We start from the raw sequence: 16718 nt of genomic DNA, 5'->3' as shown, positions 1-16718 counted from the left end.
AATAAATTTCCAGAAACAGGTTGGTCACACGAAAACGCGCCTACCCGATCAGAGACTGTGCCAACCTGCCCGGCCCTACCTACTTATAATTAACAGACACACCAGAAAGTATACTACCTATCCTACCTAGCGCTATATTTAAAAAATGGCAAAACGGGCACACCAACACATTCGCTCCACGGTTCTCACGCAAACGCCCGGGTGCAAAGGTCCTACACTAGAGAGGACGTCCCGGGACGCCTCCGACACCCGAGCTTAACACAACATGCACACTCTAAGGTACATACCTTTTTCCTGAAATCGACTGACGAAGGCTAGTGACCATTGCGTAAAACGTGATAAACACGTCTGAGGAAATGATATCGTTAAAATAAATGTAAGTAAACTTGGAATTATAATTGTAATTTACGGCAATATTAAAAGCGTGGTTACAGTTAATCGCGTGGATGATATTATCACAAATTGTGATTGTATCGAGACGTAAATTGAATCGATATATGTCTCGACATTTTTAATATTCGAAGTTTTAACGAATGAGAAAAAACGACGCAATTCCACGGCCTAACAACACACATACATAATGTGGAAAATACGTCGTGCACGATACACTAACGCGTCGTCAGTCGCTGAGAAATTATTACATTACTTAATTCTAGATCATCGTGCCCAATGTCTTTCTCCCATTCAAGTAGCACCTGGGCACGTGAATGAGATCCTGACAATGGACACGGAAAGGGTTAAATCTGAAAATCCTGATCTAAAAATATGATTAGCTTGTGTAATTTTCTTTTAAAAAATTAACGGTCTTTGATTTTATATTTTACTACTTCGTTTCTGATTAAATCTACTTTATTAATTTAATAGTAACTAAGTAACTCTACTTTATTAATTTAATAAATTATAGCAAAATTTTAATATTGCAAAAAAGGTAGCGTTAATTGAAAAGGATTGAGGCTCGATCAAATGGAATTATTAACTCTAAATATATTATTAAAAAAGAAATAATCTCAGGTGATCTTTTTATCAAAGCATATATTCGAAAGTGCAGAAGCAGTGTTCAAAATTGTTGCTTTGATTCAAAAATCTGCCTGTCGCGAAGTGCCTTCTTGCACGTAAAATATCACACATTCTTGTACGGAAAAGATGAATTTTAACTCATATTTTAAATTCTATCCAAAGTGAAATAAACGAACGTGATTAAATATTGTCACGATCGATTCATAGCTAAAAATCAAGTATATTTATGTCATACAGGTATATTCGTGTAGATATTTGCCATTTGCAAATATTCATAAGGAATATTAGCATGCATATTTACAAATAACACGAATATATTCTCCAGTGTATATGTTTAACCTAATTATTAAAAAACTAATTATTATAATCGCGATGTGCAAGAAGACCTATCCTAAACTAATAAATTTGAAAAAGGAGTGTTACTACTCACGGGTATAAAAAATACCCGCGGTCACTATGCTCGAAAAAAATTCTACGTAATACAACCAGTCACCCGTGCCGATTCGGACCTTTCATCCTACGACATGATTGAGTGACCGGAGGAACAGAAACGCATGCGACTCACCGTTCGATGCGGAGAAACAGAGGACGTTACCATGGATGCTGCGCTATCCCGGCAAATATCATCAGGGAGACCAACATCGGGCAGGAACCGTTGAAAGGCCAATGGTGAAAATGGAGGATGCGAAAAATCTGTTACAAAACAAAACACGATGAGTGATTGCTGACTATTTGAAAAGTTGGAGATAATGAAAAATGAAAGTTTATTAACTGTAGTAACTTTAGTAATAATAAAGATTGAAATACTAATAAACTTTGGTAAGTATAAAAACTGAAACTCTAATATGAAAGTTTAAAATCTAAAAATTAAGAATCTAATGATTTCTGAAATATGTTAGTCGCTTGTTTCGTAATTCGATATTAAGACTTTAACACTTATTTTATTTTAATGAAAGAATATCATCAGATAATGCCAATCTCCCAAATTTTCAATCGAATTGTATTTCTCAATTGATAGTGATCAAAGAAAAATATACAGACTAGACGTAATTGAAGTACGATATGTAAAACTACTTACATTCTTGAGCTCCTGGAGAGGCTTTATCCTCTTGAGGGAGGCACTGACTCTAATACCGAAAACGAATATTCAAAAAAATAGATATATAAAATAAGAAAAATAAAAGACTACGTTACCGCGACCGCTTAAATTATGATCGGCGAACAAGAACTCTAATATCGCGTACAAATATGATTGATAAAATTTTATTACTTTCGCGTGTGATTATTCGATCGAATTTAATCAAAACTATCGTGATTTTAAAATATTGAAAAGAAATTATCGCGTAGCAAACACTGACTCTACGACCGCATTGCGCGCGGTCACAAATATTTCCTGAAAATAAAGCAGTTTAGGGGCGGGGTGGGTGGGGAGTGGAAAAGAAGCGAAATATCGTTTCGACAATTTCCTTCTTTTCTCTGTCGAACGTTTATTTAGAAAATACTGCTATTTCTTTACACTTAAAAAATTATTATTAAGAATTTGGAACAAGTATGAAAAATATTAGTTGAAAATTATGAGATATTTCTCGATATCGAATAAATGTTTATGAAAACCGTAAATGCGATGCAATTGTTTGCAAGAATTATACTATTCGCTATTAGAATATATACTGTGAATTTTCGTTGTTAGAATACGAAATATACATTCCACTAATACACTATAGTCGCGTGTTATAAATATTGGAAAATATTTGCAAGAATTCAAAAGTTCGCCATTAAGTATACTTAAACTAAGTTGCAAGTTTATGACGTTAACTGTAGCAAATTCACGAGTGAATCGTTGTGATATAATTGATAAGTGAAATGTTTATAGAAACAACTCAATTTAAAACAATAAAATAATTGGTTAAAAATTCGTTTGAAATAAGAGAACGATTTCATACATCGGAAATAGGACAATTATTTATAAAACAAATAATTTATTTAATGATCTTTACGTTCATCTTAGTATTCCAAATAATTAAGAAATTATCTATTATGAAATATGTATCAAATATATTTTAAATTAAATATAAATTGTATATCAAACGTTACCCATGCTCGAATAAAAAGACAACAGAATTATTCATACAAAACTGTCTCAGTTAAAATAAATTCATCGGATTGATCATTAATCGTCTTTGAGTTCATATATTAATATTCCTGTTACTTTTATGTTATCCTTGCTATCGATAAACAACTTGCACAAAAAATAACTAGAAATTAAAACAAATGTATATAATATTTAAATGAAATCACAGTCAAACTCAACTTTTATTATAAAAGCTTACGAAAGAAGCTAATATTAGAAGCTAATAACAGTATCGTTTAGTAAATAGACGACTGAAGAAAAATTAAAACAAGAAGTTTCAGAAAACTATTTCATTTCACTATCTTAATGTTCAGTGAATCGTTAAATAAATGTTTATTAATTAAATGTTATAATTAAATGAAATACGTTGCAAACTTGACGCAAGCCGATCCATACTATCGGTACCACATGAGACGACTGAATGACTCCTTGCACTTTAGTTTCTCCGAGCAACTTGCAAAGGAATGGGGGCGGAGAGGGGGGACGCACAAGCCAGCGGTACAAGCACAAAGTAAACAGTAAACGATTACACGCAGATATAGATTAACGATCTACAGAAAAAACATACACAACCACAAAAACATTCAACAACAACATCTTCTACGTAACGCTTACACAAATCTTTCCAAATTTCAAACAAAACATGCATACACGCGATATCTACATCCTACACAATGATTACATGGATCTTTATAAAAATCGTACAATAATTCGTAGCCCTACTGGCAGCATTCGGTATCAAAGACACATTTATCCAACTTGGAACGGGAAAAAGAAAATGAAGCTACTGACACTGCATATACCATATCGTATCTTGTAAAAGGGACATACGAGTCGATGTACTAAACTGTTTAATATTCTACTTTTGCGACACTAAACTTTTGAAAATATTGGAAAGTTATAAACTCTGACGTGTTTTCAATAAGTTTTCCTTAAAAATGGGAACGAGATCGCGATCTCTTGAAAGAACTAACAAATCTACGTGACGTATCCTCGTACACGAGATAACTCGAAGATTCAGCGGAAAGCCCAAGTATTGACCGTAACTCGATTCCTGTCCCGCCGTTCGAAACTTACACGAGTCCCGGTTGATGCCGCCGACCGGTGATGCCAGTGATCCTCTGGTGATCCAGCCGTGGATCCAGCACAGGCCGGCAACTTAACACACTCCAACTGAACAAGTGGAACCCGGGGAGGGACTGCTGAACAGGATTACGAAGGCAAGGCCCCAACTGAACAGTGGGGTCCACCGCCGCGGGGCCGAACAGTATTACGGAGGACGTGAAATTGCAGGTCCCTGACCGAGTACCGAAGTACCAATCGGACAGAACTGCAGATCCATGATTGAATCCCCAACAGATTCACAAGCATCACCGGCGCGACGACAACTCCCGTGATACGATGCAAACGTCGAGCAGTCGTCGAGCAGTCACTAAGACAGAGGTGTCCTTGGGGCGACTTACGAATCCAAAGAGCTGTCTAGTGCACGTTGACCCGCACGCATCCGGCATACGTGCAGGCGAGTACGTCACGCAACAGTTTGAAAGAACTGAGAGACAGGGAATCGACAAATTGCGGGTACAATGTTTCAAATGTGGTAAGCGAGGGGATCAAGAGAGACGAGATCTATATTTTTCGTTCCAAGATGGATAGGTATCTTTGTACGGAATGAGCCTACAATGCACATAACATAGGTGTCTATCTTACGATTAATTAAGGCTAAAACGCACGCATCCCACGTTGTCCCATGGTGTCCCACGATGTCCCACGATGTCCCACGTTGTCCCACGATGTCCCCCGGTGCCCCCGCGGGGGGGTCTTAGTCCAGTCTAGATCACCCAAACTATTTTGGATGATCAAGACCAGACTATATTCAAGTAGTTTTTAGCTTGATATCGTTTTTCAAATAATAATACTAATATTTAAGATAGTAGTTGATGTATTATTATTTGGAAAACGATACCAATTACCGGGACCCACCACGAGGAGGTAACTACGCTCGGGTCCCATTTACATAAACAGTTTTTAAGCATTGGAAGCAGAGATGTCAAATTATTTTTTAACAATGAAGTAGCGTGTATTGAAATTTATTAAGTAGAATGGTTGTAGTACGTGGATTTGCATAATCATACTTGAATATTGAACTTATCATCGAAGAAACGAAACCATGCAAGATACCAATTGTAGTGCGTATGGATGAATGGTGAGTTGTTGCTGCTTTCGATTAAATTGCACTTGCTTCCTTCATTCCACGAATACGGTGTTGTTTCCTTGATTTTGAACAGACATGGAAAATTACATCCCATCCATAGACACTCAATAGGTACACTCTGCGTTACCATTGTTTTTATATGAAATAGTGAAATGAGAAATTAAATACTATATATAAAATTAAAAAATAATGCTGTATACAAAAATAAAATAGCACTTCTGGGTCTTGAAAGATTTCGTAAATATTAAATAAAACGAAATATATCATTAATTTACTCACAATGAATTGATGGTATTCATTTAAATCAATGAATATAGAGTTGCTTCCAATTAATGGTACAACTGTTAAGAATTAATGGAGTAATTGTTTTAGATTAATGGCTTAAATGTTAGAAATTCATGGCTTACCTGTATAAAATAACAGTTTAAATGCTATAAATTAATAGTTTAAATGTTGTAAATTAATAGCTTAAATGCATAAAATAACAGATTAAATGTTGTAAATAATAGCTTAGATGTTGTAAATTAATAGCTTAAATGTAGTAAATTAATAGCATAAATGATATATATTAGTAGCTTAAATGTTATAAATTAATGGTTTAAATGCTATAAATTAATGTCTTAAATGCTATAAATTAATGGCTTAAATGTTATAAATTAATGGATTAAATGCTATAAATTAATGGCTTAAATGTTATAAATTAATTATTTAAGTGTTGTAAATTAATGGCATAGACGTTATAAATTACTAGTTGCAATGTTATTGTTTGGCTTTTTTTTTATTTACCTTATATTCAAATTCTTCTTCGACGTTCACTCTTCGGGAGCTCAAGCAGGAAAGAACTCGCGCGCGACTTGCGTGTTCCTTATATAACTTGACAAGGTGTGGGGGGGGGGTGTTAATCAAACGATGTTAATCAAGAGCGACGAGATTTATATTTTTCGTTCCAAGATGGGTATGTATCTTTGTACGGAATGAGCTTACAATGCACATAACATAGGTATCTATCTTATGATTAATTAAGGCTAAAACGCACGCATCCCACGTTGTCCCACGTTGTACCACGTCGTCCAACGACGTCCCACGGTGTCCCACGGTGCAGTCCAGTCTAAATCATCCAAAATTCTTTTGGCGGCTTTTGGTGACCCAAACTGGACTGGTGCGTAGTTCTTAGCTTGGTATCGTTTTCCAAAGGTTAATCAACTGATTAATTTTTGGAAAACGATGCCAATTACCAGGTCTCACCACGTGGAGGTGACTACGCACGAGACCCGCCCATGATTTATTTAACATTATGCATCGGTCTCGACGTTCAACCTGTTGGCAGGAATGTCGAGTTCTGACTCTACGTGATCATGGGCCTGCGTAAAGAGATAGCTGTTTCGTAGCCTAACTGCGAAACATATATCTCCAACGCAGCGGTTACACGAATCTCTACAAACGTAAAACAAAGCTTACACGACGCAATATCTATCTCCCACACAACGCAACATGTATCTCACACACAACGATTACTTCGATCAGTACAAACATCACACAATAATTCGCAACCCTATAGGCAACATTCCGTATCAAAGATACATTTGTCTAACTTGGAACGAAAGAAAAGAAATGAGGCTACTGTGGAAAAGGAGCTCCTACAAAGAGACTATGAAAGAAAACGCGATCTCTCGAAAGAACTAACAAACCTACGCGACGTACCCCCGTGCACCAGATAACCCTAAGGTTCAGCCTAACCCAAGCATTGACCTTCGCCCGATTCCTGTCACGTCGTTTGGATCTTATCACGGTCGATGGCACTTACGGATGATACCAGTGACCAGCAAATGGGCCTGCGATTTAACACACTCCAACTGAACATGTTGAACTCGGGGAGGGACCGCTGAACCGTATTACAAAGGCAAGGCCCCAACAGCACAGTGGGGTCCACCCCCACGGGTTCGATCAGAATTACGGAGGACGTGAAATGCAGGTCTCTGTCCAAGTACCGAAGTACCAATCGGACAGCATTGCGGCCCTGCGACTCAATCGTCAACAGATTCACAGGTATTACCAGCGAGATCACGGTCGATGGCACTTACCGATGATACCAGTGACCAGCAAATGGGCCTGCGATTTAACACACTCCAACTGAACATGTTGAACTCGGGGAGGGACCGCTGAACCGTATTACAAAGGCAAGGCCCCAACAGCACAGTGGGGTCCACACCCACGGGTTCGATCAGAATTACGGAGGACGTGAAATGCAGGTCCCTGTCCAAGTACCGAAGTACCAATCGGGCAGCATTGCGGACCTGCGACTCAATCGTCAACAGATTCACAGGTATTACCAGCGTGATCACGATCCATGGCACTTACCGATGATACCAGTGACCAGCAAATGGGCCTGCGATTTAACACACTCCAACTGAACATGTTGAACTCGGGGAGGGACCGCTGAACCGTATTACGAAGGCAAGGCCCCAACAGCACAGTGGGGTCCACCCCCACGGGTTCGATCAGAATTACGGAGGACGTGAAATGCAGGTCCCTGTCCAAGTACCGAAGTACCAATCGGACAGCATTGCGGACCTGCGACTCAATCGTCAACAGATTTACAGGTATCACCAGTGTGATGACAACGGCCACGATTCGAGGCTAACGACGAGCAGTCGTCGAGACAAAAGGTGTGTTTGGGCAAGCTATGAATCCAAAGAGTTGTCCAGTGCACGTTGACCCGCACGTACCCGGGATACGCTCGAGCGAGTACGTCACGCAACAGTTTGAAAGAACTGAGAGATCGGGAATCGATAAATTGCGGGTACAATGTTTCAAGTGTGGTAAGCGAGGGGATCAAGAGAGACGAGATCTATATTTTTCGTTCCAAGATGGATATGTATCTTTGTACGGAATGAGCCTACAATGCACATAACATAGGTATCTATCTTAAGATTAATTAAGGCTAAAACGCACGCATCCCACGTTGTCCCATGGTGTCCCACGTTGTCCCACGATGTCCCACGATGTCCCTCGGTGCCCCCGCGGGGGGGCCTTAGTCCAGTCTAGATCACCCAAACTATTTTGGATGATCAAGACCAGACTATATTCAAGTAGTTTTTAGCTTGATATCGTTTTTCAAATAATAATACTAATATTTAAGATGGTAGTTGGTGTATTATTATTTGGAAAACGATACCAATTACCGGGACCCACCACGAGGAGGTAACTACGCTCGGGTCCCATTTACATAAACAGTTTTTAAGCATTGGAAGCAGAGATGTCAAATTATTTTATAACAAAGAAGTAGCGTGTATTGAAATTTATTAAGTAGAATGGTTGTAGTACGTGGATTTGCATAATCATACTTGAATATTGAACTTATCATCGAAGAACGAAACCATGCAAGATACCATAAATTAAGAACATAATTACATTGAATTAATGGAAGGATATGGTTATAAATTATTGCTATAGTTGTTAAGAATTAATGGAGTAATTGTTTTAGATCAATAGCTTAAATGTTATAAATTAATGGCTTAGATGATATAAATTAATAGTTTAAATGTTTTAAATTAATTGCTTGAATGTTGTAAATTAATTGCTTGAGTGTTATGAAGTAGCAGTTCAAATGTTGTTGATTAATAGCGCAAACGTTATTACCTGACGATTTAATTAGTAACAGTTTTTCCACGATCTTCACACTACGAGAGTTCGAAGAGAAAGAAACTCGCGCGCGAGTCGCATGTTCCTTATATACCTGACAAGGATGCACTTGACAAGGTGACAAAAGGCAAACCGCATGTTAACGGTTTGCTGATGTAAAAACTGATTTTTCCATTATAATACAATCAAATTTAATAAATTTTTAACTTTTATTGCTAATCGACGCCTTCAGCAATTTATTATAATAACCATTTTTATAATTTTAATAATTTTTACAAGCTAAAACTAAATTCATACTTTTGTAGTACTAGTTTTTGATTTAGAACTGTGTTAATTTATATCAAATGCCTCTTTATAGAAAAAATAACTATACTATTATATAATAGTCAAACGGTATAACTATTATAAATTAATAACATAATTATTTTTAATTAATGAGAGCATATTGTTATAAATTAATAGTGTAATTGTTAAAAATTAATGAACCAGTTTTCTTAGATTAATAACAAATAGTTTTTAAATGAACAGCGTAACTGTGGCTACAAAAAGTACTAGCGCATTGCTTTATTTTTTGATATAGCATTTTTATCAGCTTCTATACGTTTCATTTTCATAGTATTACATTTTTAGAGTTACATGAAAATTATATATTTGTGTTTCTTCGGTTTTTAGTCGTGTTTGTAATAGCACGTTGTGCTTTGTTCCAACGTTTCGTTAACATTCCAGTTCGCTTTTCCGGGGCAGACCTGTTCCACGCAGAACTTCACTTCCAATGCAATAAACGTGTCCAGAAACATATATTTCAATCGATATAGGACCACGATATTAAACAGATTCATACAACTAAATTCATTTAATTCAGACCGTCTTTTTCAACACTCCAGCCGATGAATCGACTTTAATTATTGATCTATCGCTCTCTGTTCTTCTATCGTATCTTCTAACGATATATAATCGCCTGAGATTATATCAGTAAAAGTTGGAAACTTCTCGGCTCGAGTTTCATAGAGAAATAAAAATTGTCTTTGGAAAACTCTGTAAAACAGCGTAGAGATATGACTTGGAAATAACCAAAGCTACGTACATAGTAAGATACATGGCTGTGGGTTAAAGATGAAGTTGTTTTATCATCCATATTCTTAAAAGAGATCTCACGCGCAATGGGGCATTCTGTAGAAGCGCGCAAGAGCGGACACATTTGCGAATAGTTTCGAGTTACGATGAAGAGGGTAAGTTGCTTGGCGTAGTTCCATGAACACGGCCGGAATAAAGGAGGTTTCTTTGCTTTATGTGACCTCTGTGTCGACACTACTTTCGTAACGGACCGTATTGTCCCTTGCACTCAGCGAACGGTCGTTTTGAACTTGAAGTGGAAACGAGCACTATCAAACGAATTGCTCTTCAAATACTTATCGAATTCTCTTTGTGCCGATGTAAGCCACATACAGAGGAACGTTTAAATTTATAAAAGATGGGATCGACTGAATCATTCGGACATTCTGAGATCAATGGGTTTATTTGATTTCGTTAACTTTCATATTACTTTTATCAGGCGATCGTATTTATCGCTATCGGCTGTAAAAACGGTAATAGCGAGGTTGCATCGATTTGATGGAAATTAAAACTAAATTCTATTAATATTAATAAATTTAATTTTTTTTTTTTTTTTTACCTTTAACTTACGATATTCATTCAAGAAATTAGTTTTACCCTTTGCGAGTAAATTTTATTCGTAATCATCAAAGCATAGACAGGTAGATGTAGATCGAACGAAACGTAACGGATATTCGTGATTTAGAAAGGACGTTCGACTTCCGGTGCAGCTGCAACGAGCCATGGCCACGGAGGCGGAAGCCGCAAGGGAGGCACGGGCCAAAGTGATTGCAGCGGAAGGAGAGATGCTGGCTTCCCGTGCTCTGAAAGAGGCCAGTGATGTCATCTCCATGAGTCCAGCTGCTCTTCAGGTACGTTCCAGACTGTCTCCTCGAGGAACGTCAAAGATATCTTTGTAATTCCACTGCGTTGCTTCTCTCGCTGCTCTGTGTGTGCTTGAGAATCTACCGTTAATTACGCTGTACCACTAAATTAAGCCTTCGTCCAACGAATTATTTTGGTTTCTCTAGGACGTTACTATGGCGACCTTTCTACAGTCGTCGGTAACGGAATCAACGCAGGTCTCTCGAAAGTCCTCGTTTAACCATTCTATCCATCCAAACAGGACCGAAACCTGACCAGAACCTAATCCCAACTTAACTCGCCAATTTCCATAGACACTTGCACGTGACACGTTTTACTTATTTTACGACATAATATCGTGACATAATTTAGAACGAAAGCGATAGCTTTTAGGTTCTGACGTGTTCTGGTAAACTGTTTAAGATCTACTTCAACGCGTTCAACGTCAACGCCGCGATAACACAGTATTTTTTTCGCAACGTTTCTTACGGTAAATATGTTTACTAATTACGTTTATACGTTATCACACTCGAACAACAGACGCGTTTGTTGACCATAACGTAATTGCGTGCATCGAAGAGACTTGCATGTATTAAAATGTTGAACTTTTATTCGGAAAATTTTTGTACAATTTCTCCATAAAACAGAGTGTAAAATAAAAAATCAACCAACAGACTGTAATTAAATTCCATGGAGAACGTACAGCGAAATTAGAATGGTAAATTCAAGGGAAAAAACCGCGGAAAATATTAACGCTTCGAAAATATCAACCTAAATGGACATTGGAATTTTTCAAAACCGACTAACTAAATTATAATACAATAGAATCGTTAAAAAATGTGTAAAAGCACAGTTGCATGTGCGTTACGTTCCATAAGTGGGCTCTTTCGTACGATAATTCGATCGAATTAATATCGTAGCGAAATTTTACGAGTTCCAAGCTACGATACAACTTAACTTTATTATAATTACTCTTTTACGGTGATTTTTCAAAGAAATTTAATTTTGAGCGGTTCGAAACAAACCTAATATCTAACGCGAATGATTCGAAAACAATCGAGCGTCGCGTTACTTTTAAACAACAGCGTGTCCTTCGACTACTCCGCGATAGAAAAGGCTAAAAGACAAATTGAACGTTCGCTGAATTTTTCACTGTATGTCCAACAGCTACGATATCTACAAACACTGAGCAACATATCTGCGGAGAAGAATTCGACCATCATCTTTCCCTTACCGGTCGAGTTTTTGGCTCCGTTCTTTACTAACAATTTCCATCCAAGCGCAATTCAAGAAGCTGTTCGAACGTCGTCGGAGCAGCTGTGCTCGAAGCAGCTCAAGGTTCAGCCCGACATCCACTCAAACGCAGACAATATCGACGTGTCAAAGTGAAGAGGTGTGTCAAACTTCGATTATCCTTAGCAAATTTCGCCAACTTCGAACGGTATGTCGGATTAATTGGGGTGACCTTTGATCCAATTCACTGGTAAGCAGATACGCTCGATTGGAAACCGATACGAGCATACGCGAGACTCGACGCGTTTGTTGGTCGTCAAAGCGTCGCGCCACCCTTTAGCTAAAATCTCTCTTTCGTTTCGCGCGATTTTGATGCGTAGGAACGACAGACGCGCGACCAGAAACGCGACAAACTTCGACAAATAAACATGTAAACTTGTAACTCGTCACCGGGCTCCCTGTTCCATCTCCGAGCCTTTACGCGACGAAAAGGAGCGAGCTCGACTTTTTCAACGAACGACTGCGACGGAAAGATACGTTGGCGGAAGCACGTTCGTATTAGAATTTTTCTTCTGCGCGAGGAAGAGAAAACGCACGTAAGTTGAAAATTTCGAGTTCGTCGTTCGTAACGACCGATTGCGATAGAAAGACGCATCGGTATATATAAATTTATGGTTTTGGAATGATCGCAGCTTACAATGACAGTGCCTAGAAAAGTATTCCCACGTACCCTGATTTCTCAACTAAACGTTTTCTTCTATCAGATTTCATTTCGTTTTAGTACCAAATTTTTGTGGTCACGCGAAGATATTACCGAATACGAAATTTGATATATTCGATCCGATCGCTGATCTTAGTTGCCAAGCCAATATTATAATTTGCACGCGAATTTACCACTTACCGATATGTTCCGTGCATTAATTCTTTCAGAGTTCTACGGATATATATATATATATATATATGAGCTTTGAAAAATTGTCGATCGCGCGATACGAATCTATTTATGCGTCTGCGTGCAGCAGTATGAGTGTCGAATATTATTTTTACGTCTGGCTTTACAAATTAAAAATAAAAGCAGCAATAACGAATTCTGTAAAATCTACGCTTACAGGTATTCGGTTTATCGGACTTTTTCTCTCGTGAATGTAGAATTCATTACAAGTGATTTAATACACGTTCAAGTTTTAGCATTTTGGCATTCGAATACGTGTAATTTCAAGCGTGGTCGATATCGTTTCAATCAAAAGCGAGAAATTATTCCATCATTGTGAAAAATAAGCGGCGTATAATAAACTCGTGTCATCAGATATCTTGGGGCTTGGAACAGTTAACAGGAGCAAACAAAAACATATTATTAATTGATCAAAGGGATAACATTTCCATCGAATGAAAGATGAGTTACATTGAATTTATATTTAACGTCTCCATGAAGTATATTTAATGTTAAGTGGTTACTGAAGTGCGAGTAGATAAGCTACCTCTACCATTTTCGTATTAATTATGTACGCGATGTGTGCCGTAAAATTAAATTTTACACAGTTTCAAGCGTGCTTTAAACATTTTTCAAAATAAGCATCTCGTGCTCCTTTCGACGCTCGGCTATCCCTTTCACAAATATAAATCCAAATTTTCGATAATTATAGGATCATTTTTACCAACACGATAATTCTTACCGAGCATGAAATATATACGACTTGCTAATGCATATTTTTAATTAAAAAATTGCAAGCAGGGTATTACTTTAGAAATGACAGGGTGTTGATTAATTAATTTTCATCTTTTCAAACAAGATATTAATTTACAAGTAGCCTCTGCAGCCCAAGATTAAATTGTACCCATAAAATACATATGGTTCTGTACACATCGACGAATGTCGCTATCTAAAAGTTTAATTAATCTACCTAACACATACACGTCTATCTGAAAAGTAGCAAGATCATCGATATATTAATCAAGCACTGGTCATATTTGTTAAAACCATTCGTCCGATTCGAAATGTCGTATTTTCGCTCATCGTCGATACAACGCCAGGAATGGCTATCGATAAATAGCAAATAGATCTCTGGGTTTATTTCTTTCGTTTCGCTCGTATGCGATTAGCGTTTACTTGTATGGGTGAAACGTCTTCGCTACGAATCTTCTATTGCAATTCTATTTGGGATTTTAACGATAAGAAGAAGTAACGATAATATTAAAGTAGTTCATCCGAGCCAGCAGAAGATACAAAGATCGGAAAACGAAAATGGGCTTTTATTTTCCTCGAGTGGTTTCCGCGTGAGCAAACGTAACTTGGAAACGACGGTAAGAATGAAGACGCGATAAGATGAAATTATTTTCCCGGCAGACTGCTGGCAATCAGGTAAACCGTAGAAACAAATACTCGTACGCGCGCGATTAACGACTTGCGTGGAATCGCTCGTTAAGCCGCGAAACGAACGACTCGGCGGAGAACCAACGTCGATTTCAGTCAATTTCCAGAAAATCGAAGCTCGATGTGGAGTTATGGTAGAAGGGAATATAGTCGCGTCTCGTCACGATGCGTAAATAAATATTGTTCGCATGAATTCGAATTTAAAGGTTGCGTGTGGAGGATCGAACGAGCCCCTGGAGAGAGTTTCCGTGTCACGTTCCAGGCGTTACAGCGTGCCGTGAAAGCGTGTGCCCTCCGTCGTTCGCGTGTTCCTCGTTGCGGAAGGTTGAACACGGGCTAAAGTGGAACGTACGTGCCGCGTCGGCCTGCTCTTTATGAAACGGTGTAAAACGGAAATTGCGCGAACCCGTACATTGAAATTTACGTATCGAATGATAACGTGGCCATTTGTAATTTCAGCTTGGCGCGTCGCGAAACGCGCCACGGAACAGCGAGGCGTCCACGAGCGAAATAAGAGCGTACGTCTGGTGGAAATGAAATAGGCTTTTGCCGGTATTCGAGACGAAGCAAGCTGCACAAGACCGGCAGACCACTTAAATTGCCTGGTCGCGATAAAAATAATTAAATTCGTTTGGCCGATGTCAAAACCAACCGCCACCGCCGGCTGGAACGTTAAACGGTGCGCGAGCAAGAAACGAACAGAAAGTATAAATTTCAATTTTATTACAGCGGCCTCGTACGGCGACCGAGGATATGTTTCCTTCCCGTTTTTTTAACAGACGAGGAAAAAAAATATTATCCCCGCGCGCGTAATGTATATAGAATGTTTTATAAACAACGGAGGAGCTTTAACGCGGACTATTATTTACGCGGAAAATTCTTCCGTGAATTATGACGCTTGTTAACCGTGCCACGACACACGAGTCCGGCCAGGATTAAAGAGCGCCCGTACTTGCATGGAAACTCGCAGGAAGCAGTACGTTAAAAAAGCAATTCATTGCGAACGCGAGGATTATCGCGTGAGCTAGGAACTCGATAAACGACTGCTTACAAAGATGTGGCTCGCGAACCGAGCAATTAGAATAGCTGCTGTTAAGCTACGATATCACTTATACAAAAGTATCAGCTTTCAGTTAGAAGAAAAACCGATGAACGATTAATCGTACCGATAGGTTACGTCGCGGTAATTACCGAGATCAGGCTACTTTTACGGTGCGCGTTTCATATTTGGCAGGAACTAATATTGAAGATCGTACTTAATAAACAGACCGGTCCGCGAGATATTAATTCCTTCGACTCAAATATTTGCCAGTGAAATTAATTCGTACGCTCCACAGAGAAATGTCACACGGATACGCGTAATCCAGCCAGAGAGATAACCATCCAAATACACAGCAATTACGCTTATAACCGACCGAGATGGCCGGCGCGTTCTATTTTGTCCTTGAACGTTCCAGTTCGAATGAAACGCGCGAATCGCTCTATACTTCTGTAACGAGAACAAATCCGATAAACGCGACAAGTGGCATACTCGAGCTGTAACACCAAGCGAAATCGTTTCGAAAGTTGCTTTCCGTGAAACACTTTGCTAATTTCATTAAGAGATTGCTTCGTTTAATGAAATTTTTAAAGAATTTCCGTTGGTGTGTTTTTGCGAAAATTTCCTGTTAGTCGTAATGGCCGCGACGCTCGGGATTCACGGTTAATTAATGTGGACGAACAGTGCCATTGAAAAGTGGGTTGGCACTGTAACTCTTTCAGACCTAGACTCGTCCCATCTCGTGGAAATAGCCGCGATACATGAACGTCCGCGATGTATAGCGGAAACGAATTTCCTCGTAAAATACGAGATCCATTTACAAGCAAACGTCCTACCTGTGTCGGTGGAAACAGGCGACGCGAGCTTAGCGCAGGAATTTCCCAGTGGAGATTCGATGCCGATCGCTACAATCCTGGAAACCAAACATTTCGCCGTGTACATACATAAGGAAACCCACGATTTGCCAATTTGGATATCGTTCGTTTATCGTTGCCGCATTCGCCAGAGCATTGCCAGGAAATTAGGAAATCCGCGAAACTACCCGTTGAATCCACAGTTTGCTTGTTATATTCCGGCTAATAACGAGGACTCCTCTACTCCACCAACGAGTCTGCTA

At 38.7% G+C, this 16718-nt stretch overlaps 1 protein-coding gene across 2 annotated transcripts in view; it reads left to right on the top strand.

Moving 5' to 3' along the window:
* LOC132907995 (band 7 protein AGAP004871-like) overlaps window positions 1–14623 on the top strand; it is a 28863-nt gene extending 14240 nt beyond the window's left edge. For both annotated transcript variants that reach the window (XM_060961490.1, XM_060961491.1), the window contains exons 5-6: window positions 10801–10966; window positions 12126–14623. In XM_060961490.1, coding sequence (XP_060817473.1) covers window positions 10801–10966; window positions 12126–12347 — 388 coding nt within the window. In that variant the 3' untranslated portion in view covers window positions 12348–14623. The remainder of the gene's footprint in view (window positions 1–10800; window positions 10967–12125) is intronic.
* Window positions 14624–16718: the final 2095 nt, after the last annotated feature.

Source organism: Bombus pascuorum, chromosome 6 (assembly GCF_905332965.1).
Source record: "Bombus pascuorum chromosome 6, iyBomPasc1.1, whole genome shotgun sequence".
NCBI lineage: Eukaryota > Metazoa > Arthropoda > Insecta > Hymenoptera > Apidae > Bombus > Bombus pascuorum.
Note: the sequence above shows the minus strand (reverse complement) of the source record. Positions and strands in the feature narration are given on the sequence as shown.